Below are 22,600 nucleotides of genomic sequence, written 5' to 3'. Positions count from 1 at the left end.
TGCCTGAGGAAAAGTTATCCTGTTTCTACTCTGGCCCAAACCGAGAACTCTAAGAGGCACAGGATTTTATGTGCATTATTTATGTGCATTTATCCACACACGGCACTGGCTGACCTGAAGGAGATCGATAAGAGCTCTTTGGGCCTTCAAGCTGGCAGACTCAAATCCAGGCCAACCTAGAGAAAACCGACAGTCTCAACCCTATATTTTGTCTTTCAACTTCCTCTGACACTAATAGAAAACAGTTTTGATGCCTTTGATGGTTGAGGTTCTATAGACTAAAACTCAGAGTCTCTAGATATTTTTAAAAGGTTATTATTTTCTTTGAGAGTCTGCCTATTGCTTATAGAGAATTATTTACAGGGTTTCTTCCCCTTTACTAACCTAGAAATGCGTAACATAAGCAACTCTCAATCGAAATAAAACCCTCTTATCGGTCCTATTAAAACAGGTAGTAAAGCTCTGTTTTACAGATAAACCCTTTCCTCTCGCTGTTCTTCTATAGCCCCTCAGAACCCATGTTTAGCATGTGGCGTAATGAATTATACTTCTGAATAACGAGTTCCAAAAAGAGAGAGTCCAGTGCTTAGCACTTCCTGCAAAGAAATACTTTGGGGAGTGGTCTTTTTTTTTTTTAAGAACCAAAGAATTTGCACCTAAAAGTGAAGAAATTACTTTAGTAATAACTTTTTCATTTCTCAATTCAGATTTGGAATAGTGAGAGATTATGACAAGTGTACAAATTAGTGTAAATGGTCTCTCCACCTTTACTTTGTGGTTTCATTGGTTTTTAAATACAAAATAAACAAAACAAAAATACATACCCAGCCAAAGACCTTTTACTAAAAATGTCTAATTTAGCCTTCAAAAGATTTAATTCCTTTGTACTCTGTAAAATATCTAGATAGAGGCAAAGTTACTTTTAGGTTTGTTAAATGTCAACCCTTAAGCACAATTCCTTATTGGAAACTTAATATTTATTGGCAACTAAGTCTCAGTGTGGAAGATGTTGAGAGATCCAATAGAGGCAGAGGGTTCTGAAAAAAGTTAAAAACCTTCACACACCTGCAGGAGGCAGCTAACCAATCATGGCGCAGGCCAGGCCTTTCACACACCTGCAGTAAGCAGCGAGCTTCCTGAACTACTAGCTCAGACATCCGGGCTCCTTCTGCTTTCATCTCATCTTGCTAACATTTTACAAAGATGTTTGTTGCAATGAAATAGATTGCCAGCACACTTGGAAATTCAAATTGCATTAGATGTTCCTTCTTTTTAAATTCCATTAACCAGGACGAACGCAATGCAAGCTGGGAAAGCCCTTCATCTGGATGGATCTCAGGACCTGGTGCTGTGGGACTAGCTCAGACTTTAGGATCCAGGTCTCTTATTCTGTGAATCTAATTAGCACCGAGAGCAGCTGTCTCAGCTTCTAAAACACAAGCTTATGCCCTGATCTAAATTCTAAAATTGGAACCATTTAAAAAATGATCTTACTTCCTGATATTTTTTTTTAAAAAATGTGTTGATCTGCAGAAAAGGCAGACTCTGATTAGGAGAATCAACTTGCCCACCAATCAACAAATGTCCTTTCCTTGGGATCTATTGTGTATGGGTCCCCAGATGAAGTCAGCACCAAGTTCTGCAATCTGTGGGAAAGTTGCAGGTAAACGTTGTGGATGGATTCCAGGGAGCCCCTTCTCAAAATCCTTTGAAATTCTTTTCCAACCTCTTCTCACAGAGCCCTCACTCACCCAGACAAGTACAGCCATTGTCATGATAATCCGTGGGGAGGGCTGGAGCAGAGGGCAGAGTGTGATTTAAGAGGGCGAGCTTGAGCTTAGGGTTTGTGAGAACTGCAGCCACGGCTCCCTAACACCAGGAAGAATTCCTACTCCCTCGCTGTCCCGGCTGCTCACGCTCCTGTGCCACGTGGGGGGTCACATAACTGTGACTTGGAAAAGACGAGCCTGGCACCTATGCACGATCATCTTTAAGTTGTGGAGTCAAAGGGGAAGGGAGAAGCGAGGGGGAATAGAGGAAACCTCAACAGCTGGGAAGCCAGTGTGTTTCCTGTCCTTCCCGCCATGAGCTAGTGCTTCAGAGCGAAGGCACAGGTCCTTTGGGGACCTGCGGCGCCGGGGCCCGGGCCGACCTGGAAAGCGTGCTCATCCGTGTGTGTGTGTGTGTTTCTCTTCTCGCCCCAGGACAGCTTTCCGGCTCGCTTCGGAGGAGTCCACTTCGTCAACCAGCCCTGGTACATTCATGCCCTGTACACGCTCATCAAGCCATTCCTCAAAGACAAGACCAGGAAGCGGGTAATGGAAAGAAACGCCCAGTGGGAGGAATGTGGGGTGGGCTGAGGTTGGGGGACACTGATGGTGCCCCTTCTCTCAATCTCCCCCTCTCTCCCTCTATCCTTATTATTGTTTTTTTTTTTCCCCCTGCTTTTCTGTAGTCCCTGAGCATTTGAGCCTCAGCTGGAGTTTGCAAATGGCCTGAATTTAATCAATAATTTAGCAGAACTGGGTTATTTTCAGTCCCAGTGACAAACCAAAGGAAACTTTGAAGGCATGCAAATAGCAGATGCCCATGTTACCCAACGTGCTTCTGGGAGATATGGGGTCAAGCAGCTTCCTGTTCATGGAATATTTTAATAGCTAGCATTTTGTCCTGCAAGTGTATTACTGCGATGAAGAATATTTGTAATTTGTTTTTCCCCCTGAGGCTTTTAGGTCAGAGCTGCCAGCTCTATGGGGAAACATTCTTTGTTGGAAATAATAATGAAGAAGGCTTTTAAAATCTTAATTACATCAGCTGATGACATTTGGGTAGCCAACATCCTCCATCAGAGCTGTCCTTTTTCATGGCATTCTGATTAGCTGAAAAAGTGAACATTCCCTAACCTCTCTGAATCTCATTTTCCTCATTTGTAAAATAGGGAAACTAACACGCACATCAAAGGGTTGTTGGGATAATTTAATGAGACAGCATATGAAAGCAGGCAGGAGAATGCCACTCACGCAGTAGAGAGACTCGGTGCCTTTTATTTCTCTCTTCCATTTAGCTTCCATTTCTTTCAAGCTTTGTGATTTCAGCTACGTCTGGGTGGAGAGCACTACCTCTCAAGGGAACTGGCCAGTGTCATTCCTATGGCTTCTTATATATGCTCCTAAACCCAGGGACCCTATGTTAAGGAAGAGCTCAGAGTAGTTAGGGGAGAAGGATGATGCGAGGGGCCACCCTCCCCGGCAAACACACACATACACACTCTGCAGGTTTCCTAGCTCCTAGACTCAGATGCTTCCTCATCCGTAAGAAACCTGGCAATATAGCGCAGGAGGCTAATTCGCCATCCCTAAACAAATGTGAAACTAGGAGGCAGAGACATTCTGGGACATTCTGCAATCTGTCTGGGATGCAAGACTGTGCTACGGACAGAGCTGTACCCAGGACTGTTCCCAATACAGCATCAGGCTTTCCACCGCCTTCGTCTTCTACCCAGGAAGGAGCCAGTGGGAATTCCTCTCACCAAGCAACCAACGCTTGGTGCTGTGCCATAGGAGTTCCTGGAGCTCTGAGTGCAGAACAGAATCTGGCAGGTGGAGAGTCCCGCCTCCTACCTGTGGACTTCTTCCCTGCCACAGAACCCCCTGGAGAGGGCCAGTCCCACAGCATTCCTGTCCCTTAAGCATGTTGGGTACAAGGATGTAAATGTTTGCTCTTAACTCCGGGCCTGTATTTAGCTCTAGCTTTTCTACTTTTCAAATACTACAGTTCCTCCTCTGAGGCGTTTTGCAAAAGCCAGAATATGTGAATTTCTTCAAGAAAAGGAATTTTTATTAAAATTTGGTCATACCCAGTTCAATGTCAGAAAATGTACATTGTTTCCTAAAGTGCTATAGTATTCTTTTGAAGACTTTTAGAACTTAGCGTCTTGTCTTTACATGAAGATGTAATGATGCCACGACATCATAAGTTAAAATCAGTACAATAGACCAAGGTAGCAAGTGTTTATTAAATACCTATATGGTATATCATAACATAGTATATAGCATAATATAATACTTATATGGTATATTATTCTACTCTTTCTGTATTTTAAAAGTCATATGTGCATTTCATCATGGTTAACTGCGGGGAAGTGTGTGTGTACACGTGTGTGTGTAATCGATGGTTCCATACTTGGGTATAACTTATGTGTATTGAGCCTATAACATGAAGAACTGTGGACACTTCTCTGATGTCATTACACAGATGCATTTTAAATAAGTTTCAAGGAGCCAATTCCTAAATTGCAGGCCATGGTAGTTACCGACTGGTGGCTTATCCGTTGTGTGCATTTGTTTGAAAATAATTGTAATTTGGAAATGTTTTCTACTTGCCCAGTTTTCATCACCTTCCATATGTGTTTAGAAGGTGCAAACTTGTTTGGCTATAAGTCCTCAATCCAGACATGAATGGAAAATGTCTGCAAAAATATTCCACTATAAATTCCCAGGCCACGGTTTTCAATTTAATTGACTAATAATTAATGGCGCTTTTACCTTGTGCCCACATCACCCTGGGAGCTCGGAGCATGTTAGAAGAGTAAGAAAACACCAGCCCTTTCTCTGTGTATCCTTCTCTTTCTGCTGTCTAGCAAAACATAAATGAACACATCGGGAAAAAATAGAAGTCCGCAGATAATAAAGAGTTAATTGGAAGAAGAGGGGTTGAGAACCAGAGTGGACAGGTGTTATTGGGACAGATTTAGGAAGAAGCTGCCACGTGGTACAGGCCTGCGAGTAATGGGGGAGTGAAGGGGCCCAGCAGCCAGAGAGTGCTCCAGGGGGAGAACAAAGCAATGCAGAGGTGCGTGCGAAGCATGGCCGGAGGTTTGGACAGTCCCCATCACTGCTCCTTCATCAAGAGGGATAATCAGGAGATGATTGTATGTGTAAATTTGGGCCATGGACAAATAATACCCAATTTGTTCATAAACTTCATTTTTAAGGACTATTAATTCAGCCCCTTTTCTGAGCAATAAATTAACATTTCATAAAGACAAAACCACAGACACGAAATTGAATGCCTGCTTAAACACTATGATCACCAGCAGTGCATCCAATTTGTCACCGCTAAATTGTGTATTAGATTAAATACTCGGTCATATGTTTTGGATTTTTTTTATTGCTAATTATTTTTTTCTTTCTAGATCTTCCTGCATGGAAATAATCTAAACAGCCTTCACCAGCTCATACACCCTGAATTTTTGCCCTCTGAATTTGGAGGAACCCTTCCTCCTTATGACATGGGCACTTGGGCCCGGACGTTGCTCGGTCCTGACTACAGCGACGAAAATGACTATACTCATACTTCCTACAACGCAATGCACGTGAAACACACGTCCTCCAATCTGGAGAGGGAATGCTCGCCCAAGCCAATGAAGAGGTAAGGACTGGCTTATCAGAGACTTTCAGTCAGAGCTCAGTAGCATTTTTGATTTGGGTCTCCTGTGGGTTAAGTAATTGAAGACCTTTATGGGCAAAGAATTTGAAAAAAAAAATTGCAATACATTCTCAACTTATTTCACTAGAATTGAAAGCAGTAGGGCCTGGCTAGCCCAGAAATATAGTTGTCCCTTTGTGTCGAAGAAACTGTTAAAAGCTAGGACCGCGCTCATGGCATGATTGCAGTCCTAGTCTCTAGGGAGTCCGTTAATACACACAGCATGAGATGTTGGACCCTTGAGATGTGCTGGATGGAAAAGCAACCTGGTAAAAATCCCTGCCATCCTTGAACTTGGAACCATTTATTGAGCATTTACTTGGCTGTAGGCACTGATCGGTCTCTGCGAATACAGATATGAATAAGACATTAAAAGAACAGAAAAGTGGGCCTGGGGAAAACCAGCTGAGGAAGACTTCCATATTTATGAGGTGGGTGACATTTGAGCTGGGCTCTGAAAGATGAAAATCAGCAGCCCAGGCTTAAAGAAAGGGGAAAGGCATTCTAGGCAGAGGGGACACCAGAGGTATGGAGGCGTTAGAGAGATGGGGCATTCTAGTGGGGCAGATATGTGTGCAGAGATTGGAGGATGACAGCAGACGTTTTATAAAGTCCCAGAGATTGTCGAGCCCAGGTGGTGAAGCACGTTGCGTACTATATTCAATGAAGTGCCATGGAAGAGGGTTTTTGAAAAAATGGATATGCAAATAATATACAAGTGCTTCCTCATTGTAAAAAATAAAACCTTATTTTAAAGGCTAAATTCCCCTTTAACCACTATGCTCAACTCCAATCCCTACCCAAAGGTAACTGCTGTTGTCAGACTGGGGTGGATGCTTCTACTCAGTCGTCTATACATTACGTATGTCTATACACACCCATAGAAAATGCCTAATGTGGTGTATGAGTTTGCTAGGGCTGCTGTAACAAAGTACCACAGTCTAGGTGTCTTAAACAATGGAAATTTATTTTCTCACAGTCCTGGAGGCTAGAAGTCTAAGATCAATGTGTTAGCAGGGTTAGTGTTTTCTGAGTGTCCTCGCTCCAGTGTCTTCCAATGACTGTCTGCTCCCTGTGACCTCACATGGACTTCTTTCTGCGCATGTTTATCTGTGTCCTTTTCTCCTCTTCTTATAAGGACACCAATCATATTGGATTAGGGCCCATCTCATTTGATCTTAATTACTTGTTTAAAGACTCTGTAACCAAATATAGAGACAGTCTGAGTCTGAGGGGTTAGAACTTTAGCATACAAATTTTGGGCAGACACAATTCATCCCATAACATGTTATGTAACATCTGTTCATGTTAGGGAATCTAGACAGATTTCATGTTTTTAATGCTCCGTAGTATTCCAGAACATGGATATATCACAGTTTAGCTATTTCCTTTTGATGGGCATTTAAAGTTTTTTATTTTTATTTTTTTGAATTTTCTTCTCTATTCCAAACAAAGCTCAACAAATGTCCTTGATATGCCTCCTCATTGTCATAAGAAATTTCCTTTGGGGTAACTTGGAGCCAGTAGTTGCTAGAGCACAGGGTCTGTTCGTTTTTAATTTTAGCCCACACTGCCTCAAGGCCCTCCAAAGCATACGAATTGATGCTCCCACCAGGAGTGTGTGAGACTCCACTTCCCCAAGCCCTTGAAAGTACTTGACTTTACCTGACTTTAATTTTAATCATAATCCGATTGGTGGGACAACTCTATATCACTTTTGTTTTCATTCGTATTTCTCCACTAGACATAATTAAACAGAAAAATGGCATACTAAGGTCTGGGTTTTATAAGGATCATGGAATCCAGTTCAGTGTCTAACACACAGCAAATAACACTGTGCATGCTTGCCATGTATGAATGAATGAACTAATATTGAATGAAAGCTACTACCTCCCAAACCCATCCTTGGTGCACTTACCCAATTGCTTCAACCCAACTGTTGGGGCCTCCCAGATGGAAAGAGTTCATTCTCCTTCACTTTCTCAAGGCTCTCATGGATCCCGCCTTACGGGATCCTCGTAGGGGAGCTAAGACGGGCCCTTAAGAATGGAGTGGTACTATAAAGGAGGTGGAAGAGGCTTCTCGGTGTTCTGAGGAAGCATTCTCTGATTTCGACCAGGAGGTTTCTTAGAAAGGCTGCACAGAGGAAGGCAGAGTGGACCTGGGTTTTGGAGAATGGTAAGACATCAAAATCACAACCCAAGACTATGCCCAAGAAGCCAGCAATGGCATGCATATCTCAGAACCCCACCAAAGCCACCAAGGCGTCCTACCCACTCCTGCTGCCTTTGGTGGCAGCATCCGTGAGCCCTTGCTTGGGGATTGCAGGCAGGGGAACGGGCAGTGAGGACACTGGTGCCGGCAGTGACGAGGAAGGCGTGTCCTGCTGTTGGACCGTGCCCGCCACCAGGGGCCTCGCTGACGGCATCTGCAGCGTCTGAGAAAATTCCAGGGACAGAACGACCACAATTCACAGCATCTTTTGACCCCTCCGAATCTGTAGAGACATGAGAAAATTGAAAACAGAATTGGAAGAGACCTTAAAGGTCATCTCTTCCAGTTTCCCACCTGATGTTGTTGTCTGCTGTGCATCACAGGCCATCGGCCAGACGCAGCTTGCACCAGGCGGAGGTGGGCAGGCGGCTCACGGGGCAGCATGTTCCCTGTCTCATAGCTCTAGGAAGCACCTCCTTATTTGGAACCAGACAACCTGGGTCTGTCCTCTGGGACAGTGTTGTAACTTCCAGGGGCTGGACATTACCTATAGTCCTGACCCATCATGGTTCCCAGCAGTCTTCAGGTCCTGTCATTGCTCTCATTAATTTCCAAATGAACATAGACTCAGCCCTAAAAGAGCCCAATAACAGTAGAGCCGTGGCACTTCTCGGAGCCTGGAAATCACCACGGAAAAGCACATTTTTCTTCCCTCGTGCAGCACGTGGGCTGAATGGCATTCTGACTACACCCAGCCCATGACACAGCCCAGCCGCACTGGCCACTCAGGCCAAATGGAGTCACTCTGAGGAAGAGCAGAGCCAGAGCACCTTGGCAGATAGTGGAGAGGTGTTCACCGTGCAGAGTCCCGGCAGACAGCGATGGTCATTCCCACTCCGACCTCATCCATTAAACAAATATCTAGTGAGTGTCTCCTCCGTGCCGAGATCACAGGCCCCTGTCCTTCATGGAGTCACAAGACAGCGTCAGCAAAGCACCTCAGTGCAGAAAGTGACAGTGTCCACCGCCCATGCGGAAGAGCACAGACATAACATTCTGGTTATGAGTTCTGTACTGACTTTCTAAGTTGACATGACATAGCAGTGATTCTGCTGCTTTGGTATGTATTTATATTAAAAGAAGTTTATTCCCAGGTTTTTGTTTTTGTTTTTTTTTTTTTAAAGCTACGTGATAACCCCATTCATGTAGTCAGCATGGTCAATTTTTGTAATCTCCAAGAAATGGTTTTTGCTGTAGTCCAATCATAGACAAAATTGGGCTGACTATATGCAATAATTCCTGTTTTTGTTTATTTATTAAACTTACAGCAGTTATCAGGGATCCAGAGAATTATTTATAAGGAGTAGGCCTAAAAGACTTGAGTGGCATCTCCACTTGTTCCAATGGAGAACAGCCCCAACTGTCATGTCAGACCCACCCTAGTCTGTACTATATCATGGGTGATTCGAGGGGCCAATACTTTAGGGTCTTGCCAGCTGTACTGTAGTAGGACTTCTTTCGACAAGGATCCTTTTGACAAATGCCTTCATCCTTACATTCCTTAAATACCTCTCCTGGATCCCACACAGAAGAAATGAGAAGATTTCATAAAGACGTTGTGACTCATCTGATTTTATTGTGGGGGAAGGGGCGGGGGAGGGGAGCAGGGGGAGAAAGGAGGGAAACGCCTGGATGAGTTCAGATTTCTGATCTAAAAGGAAATTTTAGTTTATTTTGTTCCCTCTCGGCCCCTGCCTGGGTGGTAAAAGTCAGTTTAACTGTTTTCAGCTGTCAGTAGAATTGGCCATGACCTTGGTGATCTTTCTGCTTATAGCCCTCTTTTGTATAGGACGAATGTGGGCATTTGTTAGATGACTACTCATTTCCGGCAGAAGTAATACATCATCATGAAATACAATCTATACAAAAAGGATGACGGGTGGCAGTGTAGGAACAGGAGGACCCTTGTCTTCTAAGCAGTCAGGGCAAAAAGGGTCCGTTTTACTATGTAGCCCAGGAACAGATGTTTCACGTGGACGTTACGTTCAATGAAATTACATAATGCATCATTTCGTAACAAATGACCCACAGTCTCTGCTGCCCCTTAAATTGTCTCACAGCTGGTTTCTAACTCAAACAGGAGTGAACTTCTCAGTTTGGGGACGTCATTTCTACTCAGGCAGGTAATGCTTGAGATGTTATTGCTTCTAGAAGCAAAGACCTCTTTGAGTAAGTCATAAATGCCCGATGTTTTATGTAGGTTATTGGATACTGGTGTATTTCATGGATGCCGACAGAAATTTGTTAACTTTTCTTAAAGAACGAAGACAAATAGCTGCTTAGCTTCATCATTACTTGTGCGTCTGGCTGAGACAGATATCCTGCTTTTATGTGGTTTTCTCTTCTGTGGCAGAAATGAAGGGGCCATCTTCTTACAAGCGCATCCTATATAGCGATGCAGCTTTAGGGCGAAAAGAAAGCTATACAATGAACTTGGTCAGTAAGAAAATGAATAGAGCTAAAGAACGACATGACGAATCGTGAGATAAAGAGTTCTGAGTTCCTGGCAAAGCAGAAGTAGGGTTGAATTAGAGGGAAAGGAACAGATGTGGGCGAACTGACGGGGCGCAGTTTCCAACGCAGACTGATTACTCACAGTGTATGTTCTGAGACAGATTCCTGTTTGCCGAAGCACCGTGGTCAGATGCAACGACTTGGAAAGGGAGCTGTGGTCAGGCAAGAAAAACAAAGGACATTTCTTTCTTGTGAACATATTGCTCTTGGTAAGCAAACATTTTGCTCGATTCCAGTAAAGCTGTGTGTCCGAGAGCTAGCCAACAATGTCTCTCTCTTCTACGTTTTAGTGATCATAAAGATGAAAACAAATATTTGACATAACACGTGATTTAAAAAAATCTCTTTGCAGCGTCATTCTTAAAAATGATGTGCATGCAGACTTACGATTCCTCTAAAAAGGTTTAGGCAAGCCTTGTTGTAGGTATCGTTGGGCTTAATGTGTCCAAACTGTGCTGCTTGAGTTTTTTGTCAAGGCCATAAATGAGCATTGCTGGGCTTCCAGCATCTCTCTTTACAGTCTCACTTGGGGTGCCTGTGTTCCTGTTACGAGGGTGATCAACCCAGTAAGCTCGGCTTCGCTTTGCTCCGCTGCTCTTCAGGATGGGCCTCTGGGGTGCCATGTGCCCGTCACCACATCCTAATACTTGCTTGCTTGCTTCCACTGTGGGACTTTGAGGTGGTGGCTACACTTTCTTTTTCTCTCTATTTGTCTTTATTTCCCAATTTTACTAGATGTGGGTTCTGGTCACTTTCTTCTACTGATTTTTTCTTTTAGTTATGTGACCTTGGGCAAGCCATTTAACCTCCTGGAGTCTTGGCTTCCTCGAAAATAAAGTAGATGTCAGCCCAGGGGATCATTGTCAGTCAAATGACAGCAGTGCCAGAAAGTATACCACAAAGCGCTAAAGAACGATAAATGTTGTGCATAAGAATCCTCATTTTGTTAGAGTTTTGATTTCTTTCCCAGTGGAAGTTTCTCCTGAATGATGAAAATCCCCTGCCAGAGAAGCAGGCAGTGATTAGGCTTGGTGGCTCGGAGGCAAACGCCTTGAATTTCTGGTTAGTAGTCAGGCTTCCATTGGCCGTTTCTCTCTTCTTCGCCTTAATTTATGCACAGGGCCAGTATCGGGTCTTTCATATCCTTGGAGCCCTCCACCCAAAAAGTGGCCAGGCACAGTGAGTGCAGGGCATAGAAGGCAAAGCCAAAGCAAAGGAAGAATTAGCAATGCAGCCCCCCTTGCCTCCTACGAATACATGAGTTTATGAAAAAGCTCACTCTGTCCCTTAATGAGAAGAATGACTTGGAGTAGGGGAGAGTAAGGGCAGGGAGACCATCTGGGGATGCTGCAGTAGTGCAGGCAAGAGATCACGGTAGTGGGACTGGGTGGTGAGAATGAGGGGAGGGAGAAGAGAGACTCAGAAATATTCAGGGAGAAGAATCAATAAGACCTGGTGATCAAGTGGTTATGGGGAATAAAGACAAGAGGTTTCGGGAATGGATGGAAGTCGCTGGCATGTGTCACTGGATGAAGAGCAATCCCGTTTCCCAAAGCAGGGAACTTGGAGGAGGGGCTCGCTGGGAAAAAGGTCAAGAGTACTGACCACTCCATCTTTCCTGAAACTCTCACTCCAGCCCCTTGGCTTCGGGTCACCACATCTGGCGCACCGCCTACCACTTTGCAGACTCACTCTGGAGCTGTCCTCCATTCCAATGGCTTGCATTTCTTTTTTACACCTGTGAGCTCCTAATTCATGACCATTCCAGAATTCTCATCTGAGCTGTAGAACCATATGTGCAACTGCCTGGGTGAGCTCTGATGCTAACCAGGTCCAAACTGAACTCATATCCTTCTCCCCAATTTTGTTGATTCTACCTACTAAATACAGATCTGAATGCATTATTGTAAAATGTGATTTTTGTGTTATTTTGAAAACCAACCAGTACTTTTAATTGGAACCCAGGTGAAACAGTGATCCAAATTGAATCACAGTAATCTTTCATCTTGGTGGAGATGCGCCTCAGTAAAACAGCATGACCCCCTTCCCCAAGGCCCCCCCCCATCATTGCACTGATTTATTTGCTTCCTAATATTTCCCACTGTCCAGAACTTTCCATTTGCTTCTGTGTTCATTGTTACTGTCAGCCCCTATGAGCTCTGCAATCGGTGGCTCGTCTGATTGATTCAGCCCTGTGGCCCAGACCTAGACTAATGCCCAGCTTTTCTCAGACATAATTCTAACGATGCAGGGGTATTTCCTACCCTTACCTGTGTGTGAGCTACGGACTTGACTGCTGAGTCTTTGGTGTACTACTCTCTGGAATGAGTGTATAAACAGCTGCCAGATGTGACAGACAGGTGTTTTTATACTAGTTTCTGTTGCTTTTATATGAATGAATAGCTTGTGGGCAGAGTTTCTTCCTTCCCCATTTAGCGTATAGTATGTGCTCAAAACGTTAGAAAGAATTTATTGTGCGACATGAACACTGACTAATTGTGAAGTGGGAATGCAGGATAACGTTTATTTCCCAATTGTGAATTTGCAAAATGTTTTCCTATCCCCGGAATATTTTCTGGATACAAAGACAGATTTTCCTAAACGGAGGGCTATTCTCTAGTAATAAATTAGGCATTTCATAAATCCTTTTAACTCTTTAAGATAGTGACTAAGCCAGTGAACCGAATCAGGCATTTGTTTTGAATGAGCCACACCTGACAAATCCCTACGGCTTTTCTGATGTAGACAAATCCTCACAGCTCTTCCTTTCAGGTGAACCTAGAAGCCTAGAAGGTTCTCACTGCCCCACCGCTATGTCAACAGGCAGGTCAGCTCTATGGTAATGCTCTGAAAATTTTAATGTGTGTTTAAAGCGCTGGAATATTGTTAAAATGCAGACTCTGATTCAGTAGGTCTGGGCCCGAGAATCTGCGTTTACAACCAGCTCCGAGGCAGTGCCATGCTGCTAGTCTGGGGACCACACTTCAAGGAACAGGGCCGTAGACAGTAGTGTTTTCCCACATGCCAGACTAGATACAGAAGATCCCTTGACTCGTTCCGAGGAGTTTTGAAAGTGGAGCCTTTCAGATTTTGATAATTTAAAAAGATTAATATTTTACAAAAAAATTTAATAATAGATTTAAAATAGATAAAAGTAGACAGATTATTATCCTCAAGTTATACAATTGCTGAGTCATACAGAGGTTAAATGATTTACCTCAGGTCACACAACTAGTAGATGACAAAATATTGTAAATTCACTTCTCTTCATTCCAAGTCCAACGTTCTTTCTCTTATAGCACATCTGTTCTCACGCTATCTGTGTCTCTTTCCCTCCCTCCCTCCCTCCCTCCCTTCTTTTCTTCCCTCCTTCCACCGAGGTTTATAGAGCATCTTCTTGAGCATTTACCTTTGCTCGGCTGTCTCGGATGAAGTCTGTTTCCATTCCTGCCTACCCCAGTTCTACCATGTCTTTAAGACTCAGCTGAGATGAAACTTCTTCTGTCACACTTTCCTTACAATGTGTTGTCCCCGAACCCCATTCTAAGTGGGGAAGGTACAGACACTCAGAAAGAAAACTAATATTCAGGCTAATCTAGTCATACCAAAGAAGTTCCATTAACATGCTTTCATTTGACTCAAAAAAAAAAAAAAAAGACTTCTAAAAGGTAATTTCTATGAAGAGCACTGGCCATCCTTTTCAAACTCTGATGGAATGAGTCATCCTTATTGTCTCAGCCATTGGCAGCTTCTGGCATTTCCCTGCCTGCCTCAGAACACCGTATTCTAGTTCTGCCGAAGCAGCCCCACTGAAGGTGGGCACTGCCAATTTCAGAGGGAGGAGAACAATTAGGAACAATTAGAAGGCTCTGAAACTGACAGCTCTTTGTGCCAGTCTAATTCTAATGAAAAATGACTCCATTCAAAGCAAGTGGTGCAAGCACCTGCTGCCATTCGCTATGTTGCTATTTTCAATTCTGATGAGTAGCAGGGGGGAAAAAAACTCTCCAGAAATATCTGCATGTTAAAAACATATGACTTTAATACTTTTTCTGACCACATGAGAACAGCTGAATCCATATCGAAGTACATAGAGCAGTGCATTCAATTCCTCAAAACTCTGCAAACCTGGAATGATTTGCAGGAGAATATGGAATGATTGCCAGGAGAGTTGACTGGTTCAGACAGAAATTGAAGACATACAGATCTCTCTCTGATATCCTGGGTTCCTATGAAGGATCTGGGCATAACGCATATTAGATATGACCTTGAATTCTCTCACACTTCAGGTGCAGTAAGGCCACTCTGCTTAAAGGAATTCTTTGGTAAATTGTTCAGTAAAATCAAGAATACTTGTGTAATGCAAATAATCTATTGCTTCATATCTATTTATTTTCTAAGTTGGCTATCTTTTTTTTTGGTTTCCTCTAAGAGGGCAGACACTAATCTTTGTTAAGCCTGGGCCGTTCATGCTCAGAAGGTCCTACTCAGGGGAGCGTTAGCAAAATGCTAAACATGTCCAATTTAAACCATTTTTCCTTCGAAGAGCTAGAAGTACTTTATTATATCTTATATCTCTCATAGCCCTGTGAGGAATACGATAACATTCTATTCTCTTTTTACAGATGCAAAACTGTGAATTAGCATAACAAGAATGCATAGTTTCATAAAGAGCAATAAACTTCTTTGTAAATAAATTAAGTAAAATGTCCAATTGCAGCTGCCGGTTCCACGCTGGCCTTCTTCGGCTCCCTGTCTGAACTCCTTCCTCCTCAATTTCAAGTTCCTGGACTGGCCTGTCTTCTGGCAGCTGAACTCTGGCCTCAGTTAAACCTAACCTGCTCCTTTTCTCTGCAGTAATTAACTTTCCATATTGACTGATTGCAGTTCCGTGAAGGAGTTCCCAGGTATCTGGGTGACTTTTGTACATTTAAAAGAAAGAATTTTGAAGCTTTATTAAATGCCACTAGTGGTCATTATCGATGAAGGTATGAATGTATAATCTATAATTCTCAGAACACTTTTTTTTCCTGAATGAAGTTTTGCCATTTTCTGATTTCATTCACTATGCCTAAATAAAGTTTTAATAAATAATAGATGATTATGTTAACTATTAGGTTCATCAATACTGATTGAAATGTTTCTCTGAGAACTTGAATATCAACAGTTCCTGACATATACATATATATATATATATTTATGACCTTTGGTTTCTTACCAGGTTGTAGATTATTTCTAATACAGTATAGCATAGTGTTTAAGAATGTGGATTATATCCTCAGGGTAAAAATGAAAAGAGACACATTTCCTGCCCTCAGGGAACTCATAGTTTAGTGAAGGAACCCTATGCCTAGGTCTAGAAATACTTTCAAAGCCAGTCTTATCTCCAGAAGACACGCACGCACACACACACACACACACACACACACACACACACACACACAGAATGTGGATTATAGTCATATTTGGGCTCAGATTCTAGTTTCACAACTAGCAATGGAATCTTGTGCAAAAATTAACTTCTCTATGACTCAGTTTCTTGATCTGCAAAATGGAATTAATAATACCCACCTCGGAAGGTTACTGTGAGGATTAAACAAAGATAATGCAGGCTAAATATTTAGTGCAGAACCTGACTTGTAGTAAGTGTAGTAAGTGTAGTAAATGGTGGTTATTGTCAGTGATGGTGATGATGATGACGACAATGACAATCATTATAATAACCAGCCATTGTGATGGGAAACTCTCTTGTAGGTGACAATTCTAAAAATATCCAAATAAAGTTGAAATCTTCTTTTCCAAAACATTCTCAAACTGATTTCAGATGTGACAACAAGACTCACTGAGTGCTGACTGGAACTTTCGTGCACACTGGAACACCCTTGGTGGCTGCACATCAGATAAGACCTACTACTCTATGCAGCAGGAAACTGTGACCTGAGAAGGGGTCATTTCTAGCAATAAAATACTTTAAATAAACTGAAACACTTTAACGATGACACGGGAGAGTAGCTATTAAGTTGGACTTGGCAACTTTGAATTCGACATTTAGAAACTTATGGAAGGGAAACTTTTCGATTAGTGAATCTAAATGTACTGGGAACAGACTAACTTCAGGAGAGGCTTGCCATGTCTGGCCCACTTTTGTCATTTTTAGAATTTTTAGGCTTTTCTAGAATGAGTAAAAACGAATGCCGAGGTAGAGAGATAGATACTTAGACTATCTGAGCAAATTAAAGTCTGAATTGTAGAACTTTGAAAAGCGAAGTCTAACTATTTTCAAGAACAAATGGTGATTGTATCCTAGTTTGGTAGGGTTCGGGAAACCTTGAGGCTAAAAGTGTCACCTCATCCCAGGTCAGCCTTTTACAGTTGAAGAATGTGGGATCAGAGAAGCCGAGTGAGGTGCTCCACAGAATCTCCCAGCAAGTTAGTGACACGGATGATGAGGAGAGGCACATAACCCTGGGCCTAGTACACTGCCATCAGTTCACGTCTCAGAGGCCCTTATAATGAACAACCAAAAACATTTATAGTCATGACATAAAGTCAACGTTAAATTTGTTCTATGTTTAGAAAGAACATTTCTTTTTCTCCAAGTTGTTTAAATTTCTTCCTAAAGTGTTCTCATATTATTTATTCATTTAGAGATTTTTAAAAGTGTATGCTCACCTTCATCTAAATGATAACAAATTAGTGGAGTCTAAACTAATGAAATTTCCTTCTAGTTAGAATTCAAGCAACAACAGTGACACTCAGAAAACAAGTCTCATGTCCCGTGGGGTTTATGTGTGTCAGTGTGAGGATTAAATAGGTTAATGTGTAGAAAGAGCTTAGAACAGTGACTATTGGCAGTGACAGATAATAACGTTGTCGAGGCGCTTTAAGGTGACTGGATTTCTAAGTGAGGGTTAGTGTATTTCTCAGAGCTCAGCCACAAGCACGATGGAGTAAATGAGGCTTGAGACCAATACAGTCCAACAGAAATACAGGGTGAGCCGCATATGTGACTTAAAGTTGTCTTGTAGCCACATTATAAAAGTAAAAAAAAAAAAAAGTGAAATTAATTTTAATGTTTTATTTAATGCAATGTCTTAAAAACTATAATTTCAAAATATAATTTCAAAAAGTATTAATGAGATATTTTACATTCTTTTTTTATAAAAATCTGGTTTATGCGTTTACAGCCCATCTCAGTTCAGACTGGCCCAGTGTTAAGTCCTCAGTAGTCACGTGTGGTCAGGGCTCCGTGCTGGACAGCGCTGCTCTTGTCCTACTCACTTGTGAGCTGTGAGTTTCACAAAAGCAACCTGCTTCCATCCTTCTGAAGGTGCACGTGCTTCTCTTGCCTTTTCTTGTGATAAGATTGAGTCGTCCATGCCCAAGCTCATCTGTTAAATATAACTACATTATACACTTGAATTTGAGTTATAGTACACATAGGCAAGAGCTGAGTATTTGGCTCACTCTAAAAATAGTTCACTTCGGAAGTAATAGAATATTTTTCTTTGTTTTCTTTATATTTCCAGTTCAATAAATAGTGGTCTTTAGAGAATGAATGGGTAGGGTCTGATTCAAAAGAGGGTTCGACTGAATCACTTAGAAGCTTATAGCTCTGGCTTTCCTCCTGTGACTCTTGGGGATTGCCTGGGGTTGAAGGCAGAGTGCTTGTGCCCTGAGCCGGGGTCTGCATAGCTCAAGCCAGGCAATGGCAGGTTATCAGTAAGAAGAATATGTGGTGACAGCTGTTGAGATAAGGTAGCTAAATAAAGTTTTGGAAATAAACCTCTGACTGAGAACAGAACTCTCAGGCCACTTGTAGGTCTAAGCAGAATGCACTAGCTCATGGTGAATGTTCTCTGTTTTCTTCTTGTTTTCCATGGAATTTACTTGCCTTTGGAATCAGTAAAAATTAAACTGTGGCTATAGATATTTGATGATATGAAGTGGGGAAAAGTTCCAAATTTTGGAGAGGAAAAGAGGAAGGGAGAAGGTAGAAAGGGAGAGAGAATGGCAGAGAAGGAGGGAGGGTGGAAGGGAGGGGAGAAAGTGAGAGAAAGGGTAGGAGAGATAGAGACAAAGAGAACAAAATGTGGCTGCCGTGGCCAGAGTGAAGGCTTTGCTAGGGTGGTCTGCCACACCACTGAGACAATTATGGCTGAAATAGCTCAAATGACTCCCCTGCCCTTGGGATTAAGTTGGCTTTCAGTGTGGGAAAGAGGACTCAAGAGAAAAGTCTGAAATGTTTATTTTAGCAGAAGTGTTAAGCTTCTTGTGAGAAGGCAAAGCCCCTAAACGGGGGAGATTATCACCAAGAGTGATCTGGACAACAGTTTCAAGGCAAGTGGCTCCTCCGTGGGTAACACACTAAATACACAATTCCCGAGCTCTCTGTTTACAAGTGGCGGAGACATTTTTTATCAGCGAGCAGCCGAACAGTCTTCCCAGAGGTTGCTTTGACTCAGCTAAATAAACTGAGGGCAAGATTGAAGGAGGGCATTTCTCTTGGCTTCATTTATTTGTACTAGGTTTTTATAAAAGTGATATTTGCTTTATGCTTTTCCAGTATAGTTCAAATACTTCACAATATAGTGTTACTTATATATAATGTTCATCGTGTGACCAGGTAAATGAAACTGCGTCTTGCTGAAAGTAGACAGGGTACGGTCATCCTCTCCATCAGGGAAGATGCAGACAACGGAAATTGTTTGGTTCTGCACGCTCAGTCAGTCCCTCAGACTTGTTCAGCTGTTACCTGCCACTCACCCGAGACAGTTAACCGGCTGAGATAAGACGGCCTGCGTTCCGTGTCTCTGCTGTAACGACAGTCTCTGAAAGAAATCACTAGATCCAAATTGACCCCAAGTGGAGGTGTCACCTTGATGCAGAACAGGGCAGATTTCCCTGAGTGGCCCTGCACTGAGAGAGAAAGGATTTTTGACTGAAGGCAGGAAGGAATTTAAGTGCAAGGCAGAGTCAGAGTCAAAAGGAAAGTTTATCAGAGAAGGGGTAACACTCCATAGACAGAGTGAGGTCTCCTCTCAGAGGCAGAGAGTGAGAGAGCCTGAGGAGACTCAGAGGGACAGACAGGGAAAAAGGCAGTGAGAGGGACCCCAAGTGTTGGAGGATGCAGTTTATATATCATTCTTAGTTTCTATGAATTACAGTTTTAAGACTTTGTTTACCTATTTCTGTTGATGGTATGGACATACGGTGTGAAACGTAAGAATATGTAGCGTGAAAGGCCTGCTGGCAATTCCTAGCCTTTGATCTATAGGTTCCTGTGGTTTCAGCCACAGGGAAAGACTGATTTTATTTTGCGTAGGGCAGCCACTTAAGGACTCCGCTTTCCCTTCACGGTGTGGGGAGATGGTTTGTTAGTAGTCCCAGCAGAAATCTTCCTTCTTTCTGCACGTTTCTCGTGGTCTGGCCATCAGCATACTACATCTCTGAACACAGCTCGATTTAACATTTATTTCTCTTGTCTCCTCCCTGCGTTAACCTGAATGGGACAATGAATGATGTCACTGTGAATGACAGCTTTTCCCTTTCTTCCTTTCCTTCTAGAGGTAATGCCTCCCCTCCCCCAAACAGCTTCTCCTGGGTTCCTATCATAGTAACCTGTTTGTGGGTCTATGGCTGGGTAACTGAAGCAATATTTCCATAAAAGAATGAAGGTTTCTGAACATTGGCATATAGCAAGAAATGCTCACAAATATTTCTGACCACGAATGAGTATAAATAAATGACTTTGAAAATTCAGTAGTTGAGAATCTGTCGACTTTTTTCTAGTGGCTCCCAAAATAGGGTCAGGATAGTTTAAAAACAAATCCAATACTCACTAAAACCACAATGATTTGGATGGTTAACACATTTCAAGATCCAAAAGGATGGAGCTAGGATGAAAATAAGAGCCAAATTGAAAAGGATAAAATTTAATACTCAACCATGCACCTTCAAGATGGGAGAGCGAGCAATGGCTTCAGAGCAGCCTGTGTAAATAGAGCTGAAATTTCCCTCGGCTGTGTTATGAGTGCCAGAAAGGCAGATGCAATGTTAGGCACATTTTCTATGCTTCAACAAAAGCATACAAAAAAAAGAAAAAGAAAAAAAGAAAAAAGGAAGCAATTAATTTCATTCTATCTTGAGGTGATGCCCTGTGGGCAACCCGTTGAAGAGAAGCAGGAGAGGGCCAGAGTGGTCAGTTTTAGGAACCTTGGCACAGTGGAGTCTGATGAGCCTTGGTGAGGGCAGAGAGAGGGCTGGAGTGCACTAGATAAATACCGAAGGGCTGTTTTGTGGACCAGGTGGATTATATGTACTCTGGTGGCTCCAGAAGACAGAAATGGTATGTAGATGTTACAAAAAGACAGGTTTTAGTTTAATGTAAAGAAAAACTTTCTAGCAGACTTGCCCCTCTAGGGACGTGGAGGAGTGGGTTTCTCAAGTTGAATATATAGAGGAAGAGGCTGCATGGCCCCCCTACTGAATAGTTCTTATTGGGTTAATCTAGATAAAGGTCCCTTTGGACTCTGTGACTGTGATCCACTTAATGTGTTGTGAAATAAAGCCAAGTTACACGAAAGCAGAGAAATGCAGTGTAAGGTCTGTAAGGTAGAGTGGCCATCGCTGTCCGCCATTTTCACCAGGGCCTATGGGCAAAGCAGTTAGGCAGCTGTCCGAGGTGCTGGAGGCCGTTCTTTATGTGGGTGGTTGTGTTCCTCTGGTTTTCATATTTATTTGTGTTTGTTTTGTCTTCTGAGTTTTCGGCTTTCTCGTTCCTTTTATAAATCTATTAACACTCCCCCAACAACAGGTCCTTAATTAGAGAGAAATGCATAGAAAATGAGTAAAAGAGCTGAGCTAAGTTACTACCTGGGGCTTCCTCTTCCCTGAGAAGTAAATGAATCCATTTCACTTTCCCAGTTAGGCGTGTGGCATCTAAAGTTGGACCATTTGACTGGATTGATACTTGGAGTAGAACTCCGCCCCCCCATTGTTCTGAGACAATTGTATGGATTTGCCTCTTTGCCTCTTTGTTTTCTACAGTACATGCATATCCTGTAGATAAGAATCATAGGCCAGAAAATTATTTTTACAGTGAGGTGGAAGGAACACTAAATATTTCAGCTAAACAGCTCTGCAGCTTCAGGTACATACAGAAATATGAGGGTGATAGACCTGTCCTGTTCTCCACTCTCTATTTGTGTCACGTTTTCTATGCTCCTTGATTTTTTTGTTTGTTTGTTTGTTTTTTGGTCCCTTAGTGTTTTTCCCCATGCATAAAATGAAAACAGTAATAGCACCACTCCTTAGGGTTGTGAAAACAAGTTAATATATTTAAAGTTATAATACATCACAAATATTAGTGTTACATATTGTTTGGGGCCCTCAAGACCACCATCAGGTCTGATAATTTGTGGAAGGACTCACAGGACCCAGAAAAGTTGTCATACTCACAGTTATGGTTTGTTACAGCAAAAGAGTACAGATTAAAATCAGTAAAGGAAAAGGGTGCATTAGGTAGAATCCTGGTGCACTGGGCCAGCTGCAAGCTGCCCGTTATCCTCTCCGTGGAGTCACACAGACAGAGCTTAATTCTCCCAGCAATGATGTGTGACATGTGCAAAGTGTCACCAACCAATGAAACTCACCCATGCCTTGGTGCCCAGGGTTTTTATTCGGGGGGCAGGTGGGGGGTGGTGCAGGGCAGAGGGGTGAGCCAATTAGACTTAGCTACTCAAGTCTTCAGCTCCTCTCCTTCCCCTTCCCCCAGCATGAGGTCAGACTGATATGAACTGATACAGCCCCAAAACACGCAGTCAGTATAAATCACACTGTTAGCATACTATATGGCATGGCCCAAGGTCTCAGGTATACATAGACACTTTTATCGGGCAGGATACCCCAAGGGTTTAGAGGAGTCAGCAAGGGAGGATCCTGAGACCTTCAGAATAGAAAGGGCCTGGGCAGCTCAGGTTGTACGTTTTGTTTGCTTGTTTTAACAATCTAGTTCAATTTTTTTTTTTAATGTTTTGAGTAATTTTTTTAGTATGTGAACATTTATTGAATGTCTTCTGTGTGCCTAGCTCTAACAACTTTCTCTTTATAAACTGAAAAATAATTTCAGTTTCAATCCATGTTATAAACGTAGGAAAGAAATGGTTATTATACCAATATGAAAGGACACAGCAGAAACTAGAGATCACTACTATTATCACAATAATGGTAACAGAGTGCTCCATAACTATTAAGTACAATTACGTGTCAAATACTTTATGTATGTTTTTAGTTGGAGTCCATATCAACAACTGTGGGAAGTAGG

The 22,600-nt window shown here is 42.5% G+C and overlaps 1 protein-coding gene across 2 annotated transcripts in view; it reads left to right on the top strand.

The window, feature by feature from the left end:
* The window catches only part of CLVS1 (clavesin 1), a 120,428-nt gene that overhangs the window by 94,993 nt on the left and 2,835 nt on the right, over positions 1-22,600 (top strand). The window contains exons 3-4 of one of the 2 annotated variants that reach the window (XM_039868863.1): positions 2,205-2,315; positions 5,195-5,430. In XM_039868863.1, the coding sequence (XP_039724797.1) occupies positions 2,205-2,315; positions 5,195-5,430 (347 nt within the window). Of the gene's footprint in view, positions 1-2,204; positions 2,316-5,194; positions 5,431-9,359; positions 10,485-22,600 lie in introns of those variants that run through there. The other variant, XR_005654094.1, reaches the window with a different exon arrangement.

Source organism: Pteropus medius, unplaced genomic scaffold (assembly GCF_902729225.1).
Source record: "Pteropus medius unplaced genomic scaffold, Ma_sr-lr_union100, whole genome shotgun sequence".
Taxonomy (NCBI): Eukaryota; Metazoa; Chordata; class Mammalia; order Chiroptera; family Pteropodidae; genus Pteropus; species Pteropus medius.
The sequence above is the reverse complement of the archived record's forward strand: the minus strand, read 5'-3'. Positions and strand labels throughout refer to the sequence as shown.